The sequence below is a fragment of the Rutilus rutilus genome (genome assembly GCF_951802725.1).
Source record: "Rutilus rutilus genome assembly, chromosome: 17".
In the NCBI taxonomy this organism is placed as follows: domain Eukaryota; kingdom Metazoa; phylum Chordata; class Actinopteri; order Cypriniformes; family Leuciscidae; genus Rutilus; species Rutilus rutilus.
The window spans coordinates 13,541,207-13,555,934 of record NC_140230.1 but is presented as its reverse complement, the minus strand read 5'-3'; the positions used below and the strand labels follow the sequence as shown (position 1 = coordinate 13,555,934).

The window sequence follows — 14,728 nt, the reverse complement described above, 5'->3', positions numbered from 1 at the left end:
CTCTGTCCTATTCACAAGGCGGGTTTAAAGGGATAGTAAGGGCTTTAATTAGCTTCTATTTTCTGGAGGGCGGGACTACGCGTGTATATCCTTAACGCCATTGGTCAATAGTGAGGAAGCGTCGGCGTTTTGGTGAAGTCCTCCGTTTGCCATCACTTCTCTTTACTGTCTATTTTATTCTCAGTGTGATTGAGTTTGCGGCTTCACGCGAGCGCTGTAATGTGAAAAGCCGCATTTGCCCTTTTAGCCCTCTCACACTGAAAAAGAAAAACACGAGAGCACGTTTCTTTTCTCTTCACAGCTCTAGCCATATCCCGAGAGTGGATTAACACATTTAAGGTAAGACACGCGTTGTCTCTTGTATTATGTCCGTATCTCCTTATTCTGCGCCGTGCGCGTGATCATGTTTCAGTGGGTTATAGGGCCTCGAAATAAAGCCGAAAATGACACCGGAGAGGGACAGTCCCCCCAAGAGTGTGTATAGAAGATCCGGCAAGACCCCGGCATCAAAATGCATTATAGAAAACGGTCACATCGCTGGCACATTAACAGCATTTGCGGTATCAAAACGTTTTATACATTATGTATTAAGCGTTTTCCAATAGCACGCTCTCTGGGAAGCAAGTAAATGCATATATGTAATAATTCAGAGACATACAGAACATTAATGTCTCATCTTCATATGCAGATACAGTAATCACCGTTAAAGGGTGTTTCCCTGAGCCATCTTAAGAAAGTATGAACGGTCCATGCCTTTCTGTGCTGCATTAACCCATCAGAGCTGCTCTATTTATTTGTCACATATAGCCTAATAATGCCCGAGGTGTGGTTTCTTCTCTTTTTAGGTCTTCTATTATGAGAATAGATAAGCTTTGCAAGACATACATCACAGACACGATCCCAGCCCGGCTACCGGCGCGATGTCTCAAAACCTAGGGCACTTACTACCTAGACAGCATTATAAGGCAGCATGACTCAGTCAGACTGGAACGCGCTTATAATACCCCAAAAAACGCCGTATCGTAATTATGTTTCCATGAGAACCGGACGTCACTAGCGGTATCGTAATAATATAATAAAGAATAGACCGCGTGTTTGATGCTTTTTTTGCCGCGTCAGATGATGAGGATCCGTCAAGGAGAACCACACACACATGATCATGTTGATGCCCTTTGTTTAGTCTCATCTGATCATGTATATAACTATCTAACTAGTCAGAAATGAAAGATCAACATTAAACTACCCTAATTACTTTGTGTATTAGAGAGAGAGAGAGAGGACAGTCATGCATCTGTCACAGCCACATTTATATATGAACTGCAGGCAACAGTCACAGCTCTGAAATTCATACTGACTTCATTCATTGTCTGTACAATGGAGTAGTCTTTATTTTATTTATTAATTTGAAATTAGTTGTTCCTTATATTTTGCAATTATTTTTATTGATATTACTGTCATATTGTTTATTTTTTCTATTATTTAGAATGTTTCAATATTTCACATAAAATACTTTTTAAAAGAGAAAATTGAGAGCGGATGAGAACGAGACATACAGAATGAAAGAGATACACCCTCATTCCTGTCATATTTGTCATGCACAAGCACACACACTCGGACAGGTTTGTGAGTAAGACATGATCTCATAGTCACCGTGAGAGGGATGGTGTTGATGGGTAAGGTGTGTGTAACCCAGATCCCTTGACTCTCCAGTGTAGTGAACACACACTCACATCATGCTTGAACCACTGAAAAATCCATTAATCTGACCAACGACCATTAATCTGAATATTGAGAGGCACGTGTTGGTTATGGCCATGCATCTTACACATTAATGCAGTGTGATCTTTTTGGAAATATCTTCAAAGTGCAACTGGTGCAACTGTCGTGTGGCAGATGCTGCCAACACACTTAAAGGAAAACACACCCAAGTGATTGACATGCGTAGACTAAACCAACCAGCATTACGATCATTCTGTGGAAAAAAACTCTGAAGCCCTCTGGGGAATTTTGAGGACTGGGATTAAGAGCAGATGACTAAAAAACAATAGTTTGGCTAGTTCATACACATTCCCTATGTGTTGCACAACCTCAGTCAGAAAACTTGGATGACTTTAATTGGTGTAACAAGTTTCGTAATGAAAGGTCCTGAAACCCAGACGGGTGAGGCCACTACTGCGTCTGGTCAAGCAGGACCTGTATTGCCCACAGGCTCTTCTTCAGTGCTAGGATGTCAGAACAAAGTGCTCTAATTGATCTCAATATGGATTTATACTGTGTATAACAATGCTCTTTTAATCAGTGAACCTGTTTATCTGAGCGATACTGAATATCAGAATGAGGATTCTCTTTTTTCACCAAAAAAAAAAAAAAAAATCTTATTCACTCGTCCTCATGTTGTTCCAAACCTGACTGATTTACAAGATGTATATGAATATTACACATATCTGTCTCTGCCATAGTATAAAACAGGCTGATGTGCACTCATACAGTATATTACATTATGTATTTTAAAATTACTTTTAATACTTTATAGATTCAATTAATATAGCCTCATTGTTTTTATTTATGTAGTTTAAGTAATTTTAAAGGCTATTGGGTAACACTTTATTACTTGTTACATGTAGTAATTACATTAAACGAAACATGGGTACACTTTATTTTAAGGTGTCCTTGTTACAGTGCAATTATACATTTCATATAATTAACTACATACTTGTGTTAGGAATAGTGGGGTTGGTTTGGTTTAGTTGCATGTAATTATGCATAATTGACTGGTATTACCACAGTAAGTACATGTAGCATTTGTAACAAAGACACTGTAAACTAAAGTGTCAACAGAAACACTAACCCTAAACCAAACTCTGATCTTGAATTAATATTACTTAGTATTAATTGTATAATTACACCTTACAATAAAGTGTAACTGTTGATTGTTTAATGGGTCTATTTTTTTATTGGGCTACTTATGACAAAACATATCTGATTGCTTGATTAATCATCATAAAAATAGTTATTACCAAAATAATTGACAGTGACTGACAGCCCTACACACCATATTTTAATGTCGGCAAACATGAATGACATTTGAGAGCTATTTATTTTGGTCTGTTTCTTACACAAAAGTATCATGGATTACGATTGTATAGTGCACTAATCAAATAGACCACTTTAATAGGGATTTTTTTTTGTGTGTCATTTTTGGAGCTCGATCCCCATTCACATTCAATAAAGAGCAGCGATGGAATTCTGTGTAACATCTCCTTTTGTGTTCCATGGAAAAAAATGTCATGCAGGTTTGAAACATGAGGTTGAGTAAATGGATGAACTAGCCTATATCTTTAAACTGGGCAGGTTTAGTGTTCATCTAGCTTTAAGATGTAGTCCCCCACTATAATGCGCTAGAATGCAATGAAGTAGTCGGGCTTATTTGCCGGTATGTATCATGGATTGGAATATACTGTACGGCCTGAATGGCCTGTTTTTCTCTGGACGTTTATATGTGTAGACCTCATTTCCACTCTTGGCTTTCTGGCCTGGTTGTCACTTCACCGATCCATCAAATTCAGAACATGCACATTGTCCCCCTATCCACCTCAGACACACACACATCGAGGAACACCCCTGCATCAAACACACAGATAGAAAGACAAGACTTGTATGTAGATGTAGTGTGTCATTTTTATTTCCATGCTAAAATACTTTATCCTATCCCAGTTTAACATGCAATATTATTATAAGTAAGCCATTTATAGGTTGATATGATTTCCCTCATAAGTCTAAACACTGCGGTGGGATGAAAACGCTGCTCTGCTTTAAGCGATTTCTGAGAAACATTGTTGAACACTGTTGATATTTGAATTCAACCCAAACAAACACACCCCTCCCTTCATTGCTCCGCCCCCAAAATGCATGAACACGCAATGCAAGAGTAGGTGTCTCTTTATCATAGCTAAGGCGGAGCAAAATAATGCTTGCAAAATAAAGATGACGAACGAACGACAAGGAAGAACAAAAAATGAAAATAACAGTATGAGTATATACAAGCAAGAGTTGTTTGTTAGTAACCAGCAGCTCCAGATAAACAGTGACACTCAAAACTGTCCTGTTACTAGAGCTAACATTACCAACAGCATAAACCAATGTTACTCGCATATGGAGCAGAAGCAACGCGACCTCTGCGTCCGTTTTCAGATCTTCCCACTTCGGTCTCGGCTCTGGAAAGCTTTTCTAATATTAACACGGGTCCTAAAGCTCTTGCCTGATCATAACCCTTCTTTGATATTCATCGGACATTTTCTCTTTTGCAATGTCTCTCAGCCATCTCTCTTTCTACAGTCTTTCTTCAAATCTCCCTCTCACTCACTCTTTCTCTCTCTCTCCTCCCCCATCATGATTAGACACGCCCCCTACTGCTGATTGGCTACAAGTGTGTTGCGCTCGGACCGATCCACTTTCTACAGCGTTTCTCAGAAATGGCTTACTGCATGCCAAAGAGTGAAGATTCTGTTAGCACATGTTTTAAGATGTTGCAACTAGACCATTTGGCTGCAAAGTAAGATTTAAAAAAGGAAAGAAATTAGTCATAATGAAACGGAATTGGGATCGTCTTCCCTATAGTGATCGTATGAGTGAGGCTAATGAGAAATGGCTAATGAGAAACAATGCTGATCTTTTGAACTTTCTATTCATCAAAGAATCCTGAAAAAGAATGTAATACGGTTTCCACAAAAATATTAAGATAAGCAGCAAAACTGTTTTTAACATAACAATAAAACATTTTCTTGATCATCAAATCAGTATATTATGATGATTTTTTATGGATCATGTGACTGAACACTGGAGTAATGATGCTGAAAATTCAGATTTGCTAACACAAGAATAAATTGCTTTTTACAATATTTCTATTTCTTACTGTATTTTTTATCATATAAATGTGGCCTTGGTGAGCATAAGATACTTCTTTCAAAAACATAAAAAAATCTTGCCAACCGCCAACTTTTCAAATCACTGTCATGTTTTTAGTACGATAGTAGTGCACCTCACCCTCATGGATGGCACCAGATTTGTCAGTTCTTGCTGTGAGATGTCTCGCCACTCCTCCTCCATGGCACTTGCAAGTTCTCAAACAGGTCTTGGGTCACACGTTATGGTTACACGTGGTTTGGCTCTGCAAGGACGATCAGCTGTAGCACTGCTTAGGTGTCTTTCATTACGGACACATCTGGCCACATCTGCAGTTCTCATGCCTCTTGCATGTATCCTGAAAAATAGACATTTTGTTCGTTCATGTTTATTATAGTTGACAATTCATTGGTGCAGAAATGCAGTAACAAGATCAAAAATACACATATGTACGTGTGGTTGTATGTTTTCTTAATCATATTTACACAGGCTATGTAAAGTCACACACACATTTTCTCATATGCATACTGTTGCTGAAGCTCTTGATCAGGGTGTCCTTCAGTATAACTGCAGTATTAAATGTCACAATACTGTAATCATCTCCATATTTCTCTCTCAACACTCTCTGTCTGTTGGTTTGCCTCCCCTCGTCCCTCTCTGTTGCCCTATCCTGTGATTGATGGACTGGCTGATTGCCTCAGTGGCATAATAACGATGAGGGTTATAATTCGATTAAGGGTAATGATCGGTCTCTGCTGTGTTTCCTCCATGAAGAGTTACAACTCTCTCTCTTTGTTTCTCCTACGCAGTGCTACAACCATGTCCAGGCCAGCGGGGGGCAGTGTTAATGATGTCACCTGCTTCCTGTCCACGGGGGCGGGGCCTGGGTCACCAAGCTCAAAGTTCTCCGCCTCCAGCCAAGCTGATTGGGCGGCTAAGAGACTCGTATGGGTGCCTTCAGAGAAACATGGGTTTGAGGTAAGGTTGATACAAAAAGTTTTGGTTTTTGATAGCCGGTGCTGATATTTTAGAAGGTATTGTGGCCGATGTAAAGGCGAGATATATATATATATATTTATATTCAATCTATTTAATTTAAAGATAGTAAATAATACATGCTGCTACAAAATGTATATTTATTTAACAATATATTATATAAAAACTAAATTTGAAAAAAAAATATTTGAAAATGAACCGATATGGAAAACCATATTTAAATAATTTGAACTGGGTGAAAATCAGTTAATGCAAATTTTACATACACAGTGAATATGACAATAATAATAATAAATTAAAGACAGAAATTTTCAATAAACTAAATGGTATACAAAAAAGTATTATAGTTTTTGCCTTTCGATTAGGCCTACTAATAATAGAAAGGCAAACGCTAACCTTTTTTCAAATACTGTTTAATTTCTTTAACATTTCAGATCTAATAAATGATTAGACATAATTGTCATACAAAGACTGTAAACTCAGCACTGTCAAAATAAAAGTCCCAGTGCTGTCAATATACAAGTCCCGCTTCCGACACTTACTGGCGAAACAGAAAAAATGCAACGATTTATTGGTCCAACATTAAGAACAGTGATCACACAGAATGTGTTTTTCCATTTCACTGCACTACTTTTCCATTGTTTTTCAATGTAATCACATGCTAGATGGACGTCTATAACCCTCATGTCAAGCATTACACGTCATTTAAAGGTGCATTGCGCAACTTTTCATGTTAAAAATACCCGTTTTCTAACCCATACATGCTTAAACAATTGCCTGATGAGCTGAATGAGCCCTTCTCTGATCACTGCGATTGCCTCTATAATCCTGTACAGTAAAATAAATAAGAGGGATTCGGGTCGGAATCTGAGACTGGGCGTGACGTCATGCGCGTTCACGGCACGCTCATATGTCTGGCAGGTTTGTGTATGCGCCGACGCCGCCATTCTCCGTAGAAAATGGATTCTAAGAGACCGGCTTGTAGTTCATTTCAAACACCAACGCAAACTCCACGTCAGATAAAAAAAAAGAGAACTTTTGTCTAGTGCAACCAAAAGGTCCAAATTGGAGTCAGACAGGCGTCGGGGTAAGACGAGAGTAAACATAGGGAAGGCTTTCAACAAATGGAGAGATCTCCGGTCTGCTCTAGGGCTCAAACGGGATCCTCAGTTGGCTTTTTTCTTGATAAAAAGGTAAGATATATCCCATTCTCTAATGTCTGATACGGCCAATAATGACAATAAATGACGATCCATAAAATGTGTAATGCTTTAGCGTAAGCTAGATAAATGTACAATCGGAATAGGTTTTACTAACTTACCATTGTCAGTGATCAGGTTCAGAATGATTGTGATATAAAATGCTGATATATAAGTTAGATACTTAGACACAAATTTTGAGCAAATTACTGCTTAATTACGATGTATTGCTATTGGAATATGCTACTTAGCTGATCAATAAAACAGGCTAAACCCCCGCAAATCTTCGGCGGATTAGCCTATTTGGCTTTTATGGTAACGTCATAGTGCCACTTGATTGTTTATTACCTTGAGACATTTGGGTGTACTTTGTTGACCGACTGTGTATGGTATGGTATCATGATTACTATTTTGAGCTTTTACAAAGTAATAACTTATATTGTTCATGAACGTGTTTCCATAATAATAGTCATAAGTGGATACAGTAAACACATAACACAGTTCAACATGGAGATAGATGGGAATAAAAAACGAAGTTTTCTACTACCCCCATTTTTTCCCTCACACATAAGTGTGTTATTTACTCAATTGCCTTTCCTTTCACATATTTTAAATTACTTGCAGATTTAAAACTTTATAACCTCTGAAGACATTATGATTGTAAACAAAAGATTTGTGCGGCTGATGCTCCTTGGGTTATGACCAGCTCGTGCTCGTGCAAGCGTGCGTGTGCGTGTGGTCCGTGAGCGTGCACACCTCTGGTTGCAGTTTCGCTTGCCGCCAGAGGGGGCGTAGTTCTGCGAAAACTCAGACTTTTGCGCAATGCACCTTTAAAATATGTGAATCTCAAGTTAACTCTTTCCCTGCCAGCGTTTTTGTTAAAAGTTGCCAGCCAATGCCAGCATTTGGATCATTTTCACAAAATATTTTATTCTAGCTTCATTCATTCCTTTTCATTTGAATGTGGGTAAGTTTCATAAAAAAAAGCAACATTCTGAACAAAAAGCTGAGAAAATTGTGTGTTTGTCAATGACTACGTCCGGGTCGTTTTCGAAACGATGATCAAAACATAGAGTAGATTGCGTCCTTCAACTATGGTGTTAGAATTGTTTCATTATTCCAAATAAATATATTGAGATTCACAAATAAATGTAAATAGTTACACAAAAATTAATAAAATTCACAAATATATCTAATGAGATTTGCATATAACAACTATTTACGAATTTGCTTTATGTCACAAACACAACTCTGCATTTTGTGAATTGCTTCCTGCGCATTTGTACACATTTATGGATTTTGAAACACTTCTAGCGTCAAGCCATGCAGAGAAATCCACAAATAAATGGACTCCACCAATTGGTGGACTCTAAGCCAATCAGATAACAGCCATTTGAGCTCACCAATCATAGCATGCTCTCGCTCCAACCAATCAGGATTTGCTTTACAATCAGTCTTGCCCTGAATTAACTTTGCTCATTTATCTGCGTTGGCTCAAATAAGAAGTATAAGGCCCATGAAATGGTACAGTAAAAGATGTTTAAATTTTAGATTTCGTTAGACCATTAGACTGTGTATCAAGCCAAGCCACAGTATTATATTTTATGAGCCTTCAAAAATGCGAGAAAGACAGCACAGACACAGAGCATCTCTGTTATGGGAACAACACGTTATGGAAGTGTCACGTTATTCAAGATAGAACAAGCATTAATAAATAGCTGACTAATGAATAACTGGATTCAACCTTGTGATAGACATGTGAGTTTGTTTAATAGGTGTAATTAGGTGTAAAAACCGCCAATAGCGCTTCCCAGTTCTTCAGTCAAGCAGTTTTAATGATGGATATGAGCAGCTCCGTGTTTTAAGCTCTATAGATTATTATAAATAGTATTTTAAACATTACATAAATGTGTTACAATTCCATTTGTTTGTAGAGAAGATATAGGTGGGTTCTTTTTAAATGTTTGACAGGTTGTTGCATTCCAAAGAGATCATATTGATCATATTGATCATATAACGCAGTTATCATTTTCACGTCCTGCGCCACGTTGTTTAAATAGAAAATGCATCTGGCCCATTTGTGCGCCCATGGGCGTGCTGGTCTGAAAACGAGGTGTGTTCTGGCGCATTGTTGGCGCGTTGCTATTTTGAGGCAACAGAAATAGACGCGCATTGTGGACCCGCCTATAGGCGCACATTACTAACGCGCTCTTTAAATAACAAAAGAAATATTGCGCCATTGACCAACTGAAACCTGGTCTAAAGTCAATGGCGCAATATTTTTTTTGTTATTTAAAGAGCGTGTTAGTAATGTGCGCCTATAGGCGGGTCCACAACGTGCGTACACTCTGCTTATTAAACACACAGGGACACACAGCAGCACACAAACATGCCAAATATTAAAATGAAAAGGATTACAATGTAAAAGATTATTATTGTGTCTGCTTGCGCACTTTTACCTCGCGCACAAGCAGTTCCGTTCGCGCTCTGGAGACGCATTCTGTCTTTCCACTATCAAATTCCGTCATTTAAATAGCGAATCTGCCATGGCGTGAGTTCAAATGGCATTTAAAGGGATTGGGAGATGGGACTCTGATTGGTTTAACACATGTAAATCCCAAAACACACCCATTACTCATTAAGAGAATAGGGACAACCCTTTTAGACCATGCGCCGGGTGCGCCGACCATTTTTCCCGTCATTAAACTAGCAAAAGTGGATTCGGACACCCTAAGTGAACCCTTTTAGACCATGCGCTTAGATCGTTAAAATAGGGCCCACAGTGTTATTGATCATGATGCTTGGGATCTGTGAGTAATCATAATTTGTGTCTAATCCTGAGTTTATCCTAATTCACTGATCCTGATGGAAATATAAAGAAGCCTTAAACTCCAATAATCTTTTGGAAATGGGGTTACCACTCAAGCAGCTCAATTTGAAAACTTCTTGACACTCAGGAATACATAGGGAAAACGTAGGAGAAATCGCAAACCACTACGAGAACTCTAAAGAACGGAGTATAAATACAGTACAAGGCGAACATAATGGCAGACAGGTGCAGATAATATGTAACCATAGGAACAAACAATGACATAATCAGAAACGAAGGAAACCAAAACTAAACAGAGCAGGGATACAGGAACTAAGGGAAACAAAAAAGAATATCAAAATAAGAGTCCAAAATTGTGACACCTGCGTGTAAACAGCAAAAACATGTTCTGTATGAACATGACTAAGACTGTTCTTTTCAATACAGTGACAGCATACAAGTGGTCCATATGGCTCATAAGCTATATTCATAAGTATGATTATGATTGATATGATTCATATGATTGATTTCTGTGTGAAGCAAACCCAAATTTATGTTGTTATTGACTAAAAAATCGACCCCTCCAATGTAGCTTTCAAATATCATTCCCTCTTATGGATATACAAGCTTGCCACCTTGTGTCTCTTGTGAATATAGAACCAGTTTTAATATTCCCTATAATAATAAAAATACCCCCCAAGGTAAATAATTAGGATTTAAAAAATATCAGGTGACTAAATGATCACAAAATGAACCAGAGCTTTTAGCTGGTTGCCCAAGGTTCCTGAGGAGCTGTTGTATTACAAGCCATGACAGGAGGCTCTAATCTGCTGCTCAACTTTTGACCTTGTTTATGTTGGTCTCCTTCTAGTTAAAGTTTCAGACCTAAAAAGCTACTTCAGAAGGTCCTATGCAGCCCACCTACCGAACACGTGGCTTTAGTGCTTTGATATGACACTGACTCTATAAATAACTCAATACACTTGTTGAACCAAGGGTTGCTCAATGCTAAACGTCACCGCAATGCAAAATGAGGCCTCGTCATGAAGTGTCCCATGTTGAGAATGTGACTGACTGCCAGAGAGAACAGAGAGAGGGAGAGATCTCAGCACTTCCTGTTGGAGGCCATGAAGGCGGCACTCTATACTCTCACTCTCTATGTCTCAGTATATCTATTTCTGTTTCTGGACCCCTGACACACTCCCCCTCAGACTGTCTGTCTCCATCAAACATGAATGTATTCTCTGTTTCCAACAAAGTGAGTATGCTTGTGTGAGAGACTCAGTGGTCTGTAGGAGAATATTAAGTATCATTATCAATCTCTGAAACACAGAAACTGTGTGTGTTTATCTCACAAGGTTGTAACATTTCTGGTAGGGTGCATCTCCTGAAACCATCATCATTCATTTAAAAAGACCTTAAGATAAATACTTATGGACTTACAATATTTTGAGCTGCAAATGATAACTACACACATATTTGAAATTGTCCTATGACATCCTATGACATGAAATTAATCTAAATTTTATTGATCTCATGGATGTGGCTGTTGTGGTTTCTGCTCATAGTGGCACCAGCTGACTGCAGTAAATGTGGCTCATTCAAATGATTGCACAGTTGTCCTAAAGCCTCCGGGAGCTTGGGCCCGTCATCGCTGCTTGCAGCTATATTTTTATTTATTGTTTTACATTAGAGTACTGAGACATTAATGTGCATAATTGTCATGAGTGAAATTTTAGATTTTTGTCTACATAATATCTGAGCCAACATTGGCATTTGACTTTACAGTGATTATGACTTTAATATTAATATTAGGACATTGACCCATTGGCTGCAAATGTGGAGTTTGTAGCGCATGTTCAATGAAAGACATTTTACATAGAGCGCAATCATTTAATCCCTCATCATCCTTTCTTTTTCTGCCTGTGTTTCCTTTGGTCAGTCTGCGAGTGTGCGTGAGGAGCGGGGCGACGAGGTGGAGGTGGAGCTTACTGAAACTGGGAAGAAAATGACGCTTTCGAGGGAGGAGCTGCAGCGGATGAACCCTCCCCGATTCAGTAAAGTCGAAGATATGGCAGATCTCACATGCCTCAATGAGGCCTCTGTTTTACACAATCTACGAGAGAGATACTATTCAGGACTCATATATGTGAGTGTTTCCCTTTAGCCAGAGTTGTTTCCCACATGTTTTTAGCAATCATACTTCTGACACATGCTCACGACTGTGCCCTGCCATCACATGAGTGTGTGGGTTTTCTCTGAGTAAGTGAGAAGGATAGTGTTACACACACAGATATGCACGTGTGTGTTTGTTCATCAAAGGCTCACGGTTTAAATTTCTGCCCAGGTTTCATGTAGAACGCAGCCAAGAAAGTACAAACACACATGAACAGACACACTTATACAAACACAAGATCAAGGAGTATTTATATATAAGGAGTATCACTTTTACTAACATAAAAGTTAGTAAATAGTTTGTGTGTGTGTTTGTGTTGTGTGTATATATACAAACGCACACACATATACACAAACTTTTATGTTAGATGCGATTAATCTATTTGACTGCACAAGTAAAATGTAATTATATATATTAATATTTGGTTAAATTTTTTCACTTTAACGTCAACCAGAATTTTGACTAAAATAAATGTAGAGTAAAATTCACTCAGTTAATATGGTACATTTATTATTATTTTTATATTATTATTAATATTATATATAAAGTAACATAACATGGAAAACAATACAGTAAATTTCCACCAAAATAAAAGCTCAGTGGTTTCACATTTGAAAAATAGGAAATTAAGACACATAAAATATTAGTTCATTTTATAGTAAAATAGTCTAGAATTTTTTTTTATTTTGTTTCATATTTTTATTATAATAATAGTAATGTCACATTGATTTATAATCACAGAAATTTTGCCCAAATTGTGCAGCCCTACAAACAAGCACAGCAAACCTAGAGCTCTTTAGAAAAATCGTTGCACTAATCTTGCAAACTTTGTAAAATCCAGTGATTAGTTCTTCCTTAAAATTGCTTAATGTGCTTGGTTTTACAATGTTTCAACATCTGCTTTGAACTGATAAAAACCTGAGCGCTCTGACTTCAGGAAGCCATTCAGATCTAAGCTTCTGATTTTAAGCGGCTGCTAGTTTTGTGTGCAGTATCCATCAGGCAGTCAGTGAAGAGAATGTGGGCGGTCTGAGGTTGTTCAGTCTCTGCCAAGAATAGTTTCTACATTTAAAATCATTATTTCTAACTGTCTTAATTATTGTGTTTGTGTGCCACAGACATACTCCGGCCTGTTTTGTGTTGCTATCAACCCCTATAAGAACCTGCCCATCTATACAGAATCCATCATAGAGATGTACCGTGGGAAGAAACGGCATGAGATGCCTCCACATATCTACGCCATATCGGAGGCGGCTTACAGGAGCATGCTGCAAGGTACCATGGCAACCAACTATCCTGCTGTAGGCCTGCTTCAGTTCATGTGAATTTATTCATACACCTCTGCGTCAGAATATTTAGAAAGTAGATTCATGTTGCTACATGAAGTTTCAGATCTTTCACACACTTAGTAACAGTGTGAAACCCCAGGCATGACTGAGACACTGAGATTTGGCACTTTCACCCTGGATCCTGCTCTTCAGGGTGTGTCCGTGGTTAATAAACTGGCTCAACCGGTGCGTGTGTTTTCTGGGAAAAAGTGCCATGCCGATTATGTCACGGGTCTTTCCTCAGTCTGTTACCAGTTGTATGGCGCAATTGAAGAGTCAGAATCGAGTTTTTCAGCGAAACGTGTACAAATTTAAAGTGAATGGTGCAAGGTTCTGCAGTAAGCAAAGGACTGCCAGTGCCAGGTTAACGTAAAACAGGCGATGAATCCACTTTAAACGTCACAACTACTGAAACCGCGTGTCTACACTAGACGCGAGCGGTGTGAAACGACTAAACCAAATACAACCCATTATAATCAGTGATGCTGTCTACACTGGATGCAGCGCGAAACGACAAATTCCAATAGTAAACTGATGCCCCATTCTATTCTATTTCTAGAAACAGAAACAACAGAAGCCTGTTGTCACGATCGCAGTGAATAAGGTCCACAGAAGAAGTTCAGATGAAGATGAATTCAAAAATTTAATCAAACAAACTCAGATAATCCACAGGTAACATAATAGTGTGTGATACACAAACAATAACCAACAATCAAAGCAGAGAAACGAGGATCTTAAATACACCCTGATAACGAACTAAAAGACTAACAGGTGTGATGATCAGATGAATTGCCAGTAACTAATGATGATGGGAAACATGAACAAAGACAACAGGAGATAATAAGAAGCAAACTAAAAGTCCATGATAATGAAACTAAATGAGCAAAAGAATGAATATCTCTGACACCTATATTTTAAATATTTGTTCAAAGGCATCATTTTATGAAAGAAGGCCAGTAACACCAATACTGCTACTGATGTCTCTATGAAATTTTTTTTTTTTTCAATTTTAGCCATTAATTGTAGGCATTCAGCATTACAGTATAATTGAAAGCTATCAATTTGAAAAATGTACATTTATAAAATGTAACAACTTAAACTTTAAAAAAAGTAAACTTTAAGTAAACTTAAAAAAATCGTTACATAAACCCATTGTAATGAATGTCACATTTACCTGTGCGCTTCAATATATCAGGACTCAATTTATTTCTATTGGCCCAGTCAGACCGGTTCAGATTTTTACTTGCCCTGTAAAAATGCTCAAAACATTATTGTTTTTGTTGTTTTTGACCCATGTAACCTTGTAAAAAAAAAAAAA

At 38.0% G+C, this 14,728-nt stretch overlaps 1 protein-coding gene across 4 annotated transcripts in view; it reads left to right on the top strand.

Moving 5' to 3' along the window:
• Positions 1-164: 164 nt before the first annotated feature.
• myh14 (myosin, heavy chain 14, non-muscle) overlaps positions 165-14,728 on the top strand; it is a 41,340-nt gene continuing 26,776 nt past the window's right edge. For 3 of the 4 annotated variants that reach the window (XM_084386095.1, XM_084386094.1, XM_084386093.1), the window contains exons 1-4: positions 165-339; positions 5,712-5,880; positions 11,849-12,055; positions 13,201-13,357. In XM_084386095.1, the coding sequence (XP_084242221.1) occupies positions 5,722-5,880; positions 11,849-12,055; positions 13,201-13,357 (523 nt within the window). In that variant the 5' untranslated portion in view covers positions 165-339; positions 5,712-5,721. The remainder of the gene's footprint in view (positions 340-5,711; positions 5,881-11,848; positions 12,056-13,200; positions 13,358-14,728) is intronic. The other variant, XM_084386096.1, reaches the window with a different exon arrangement.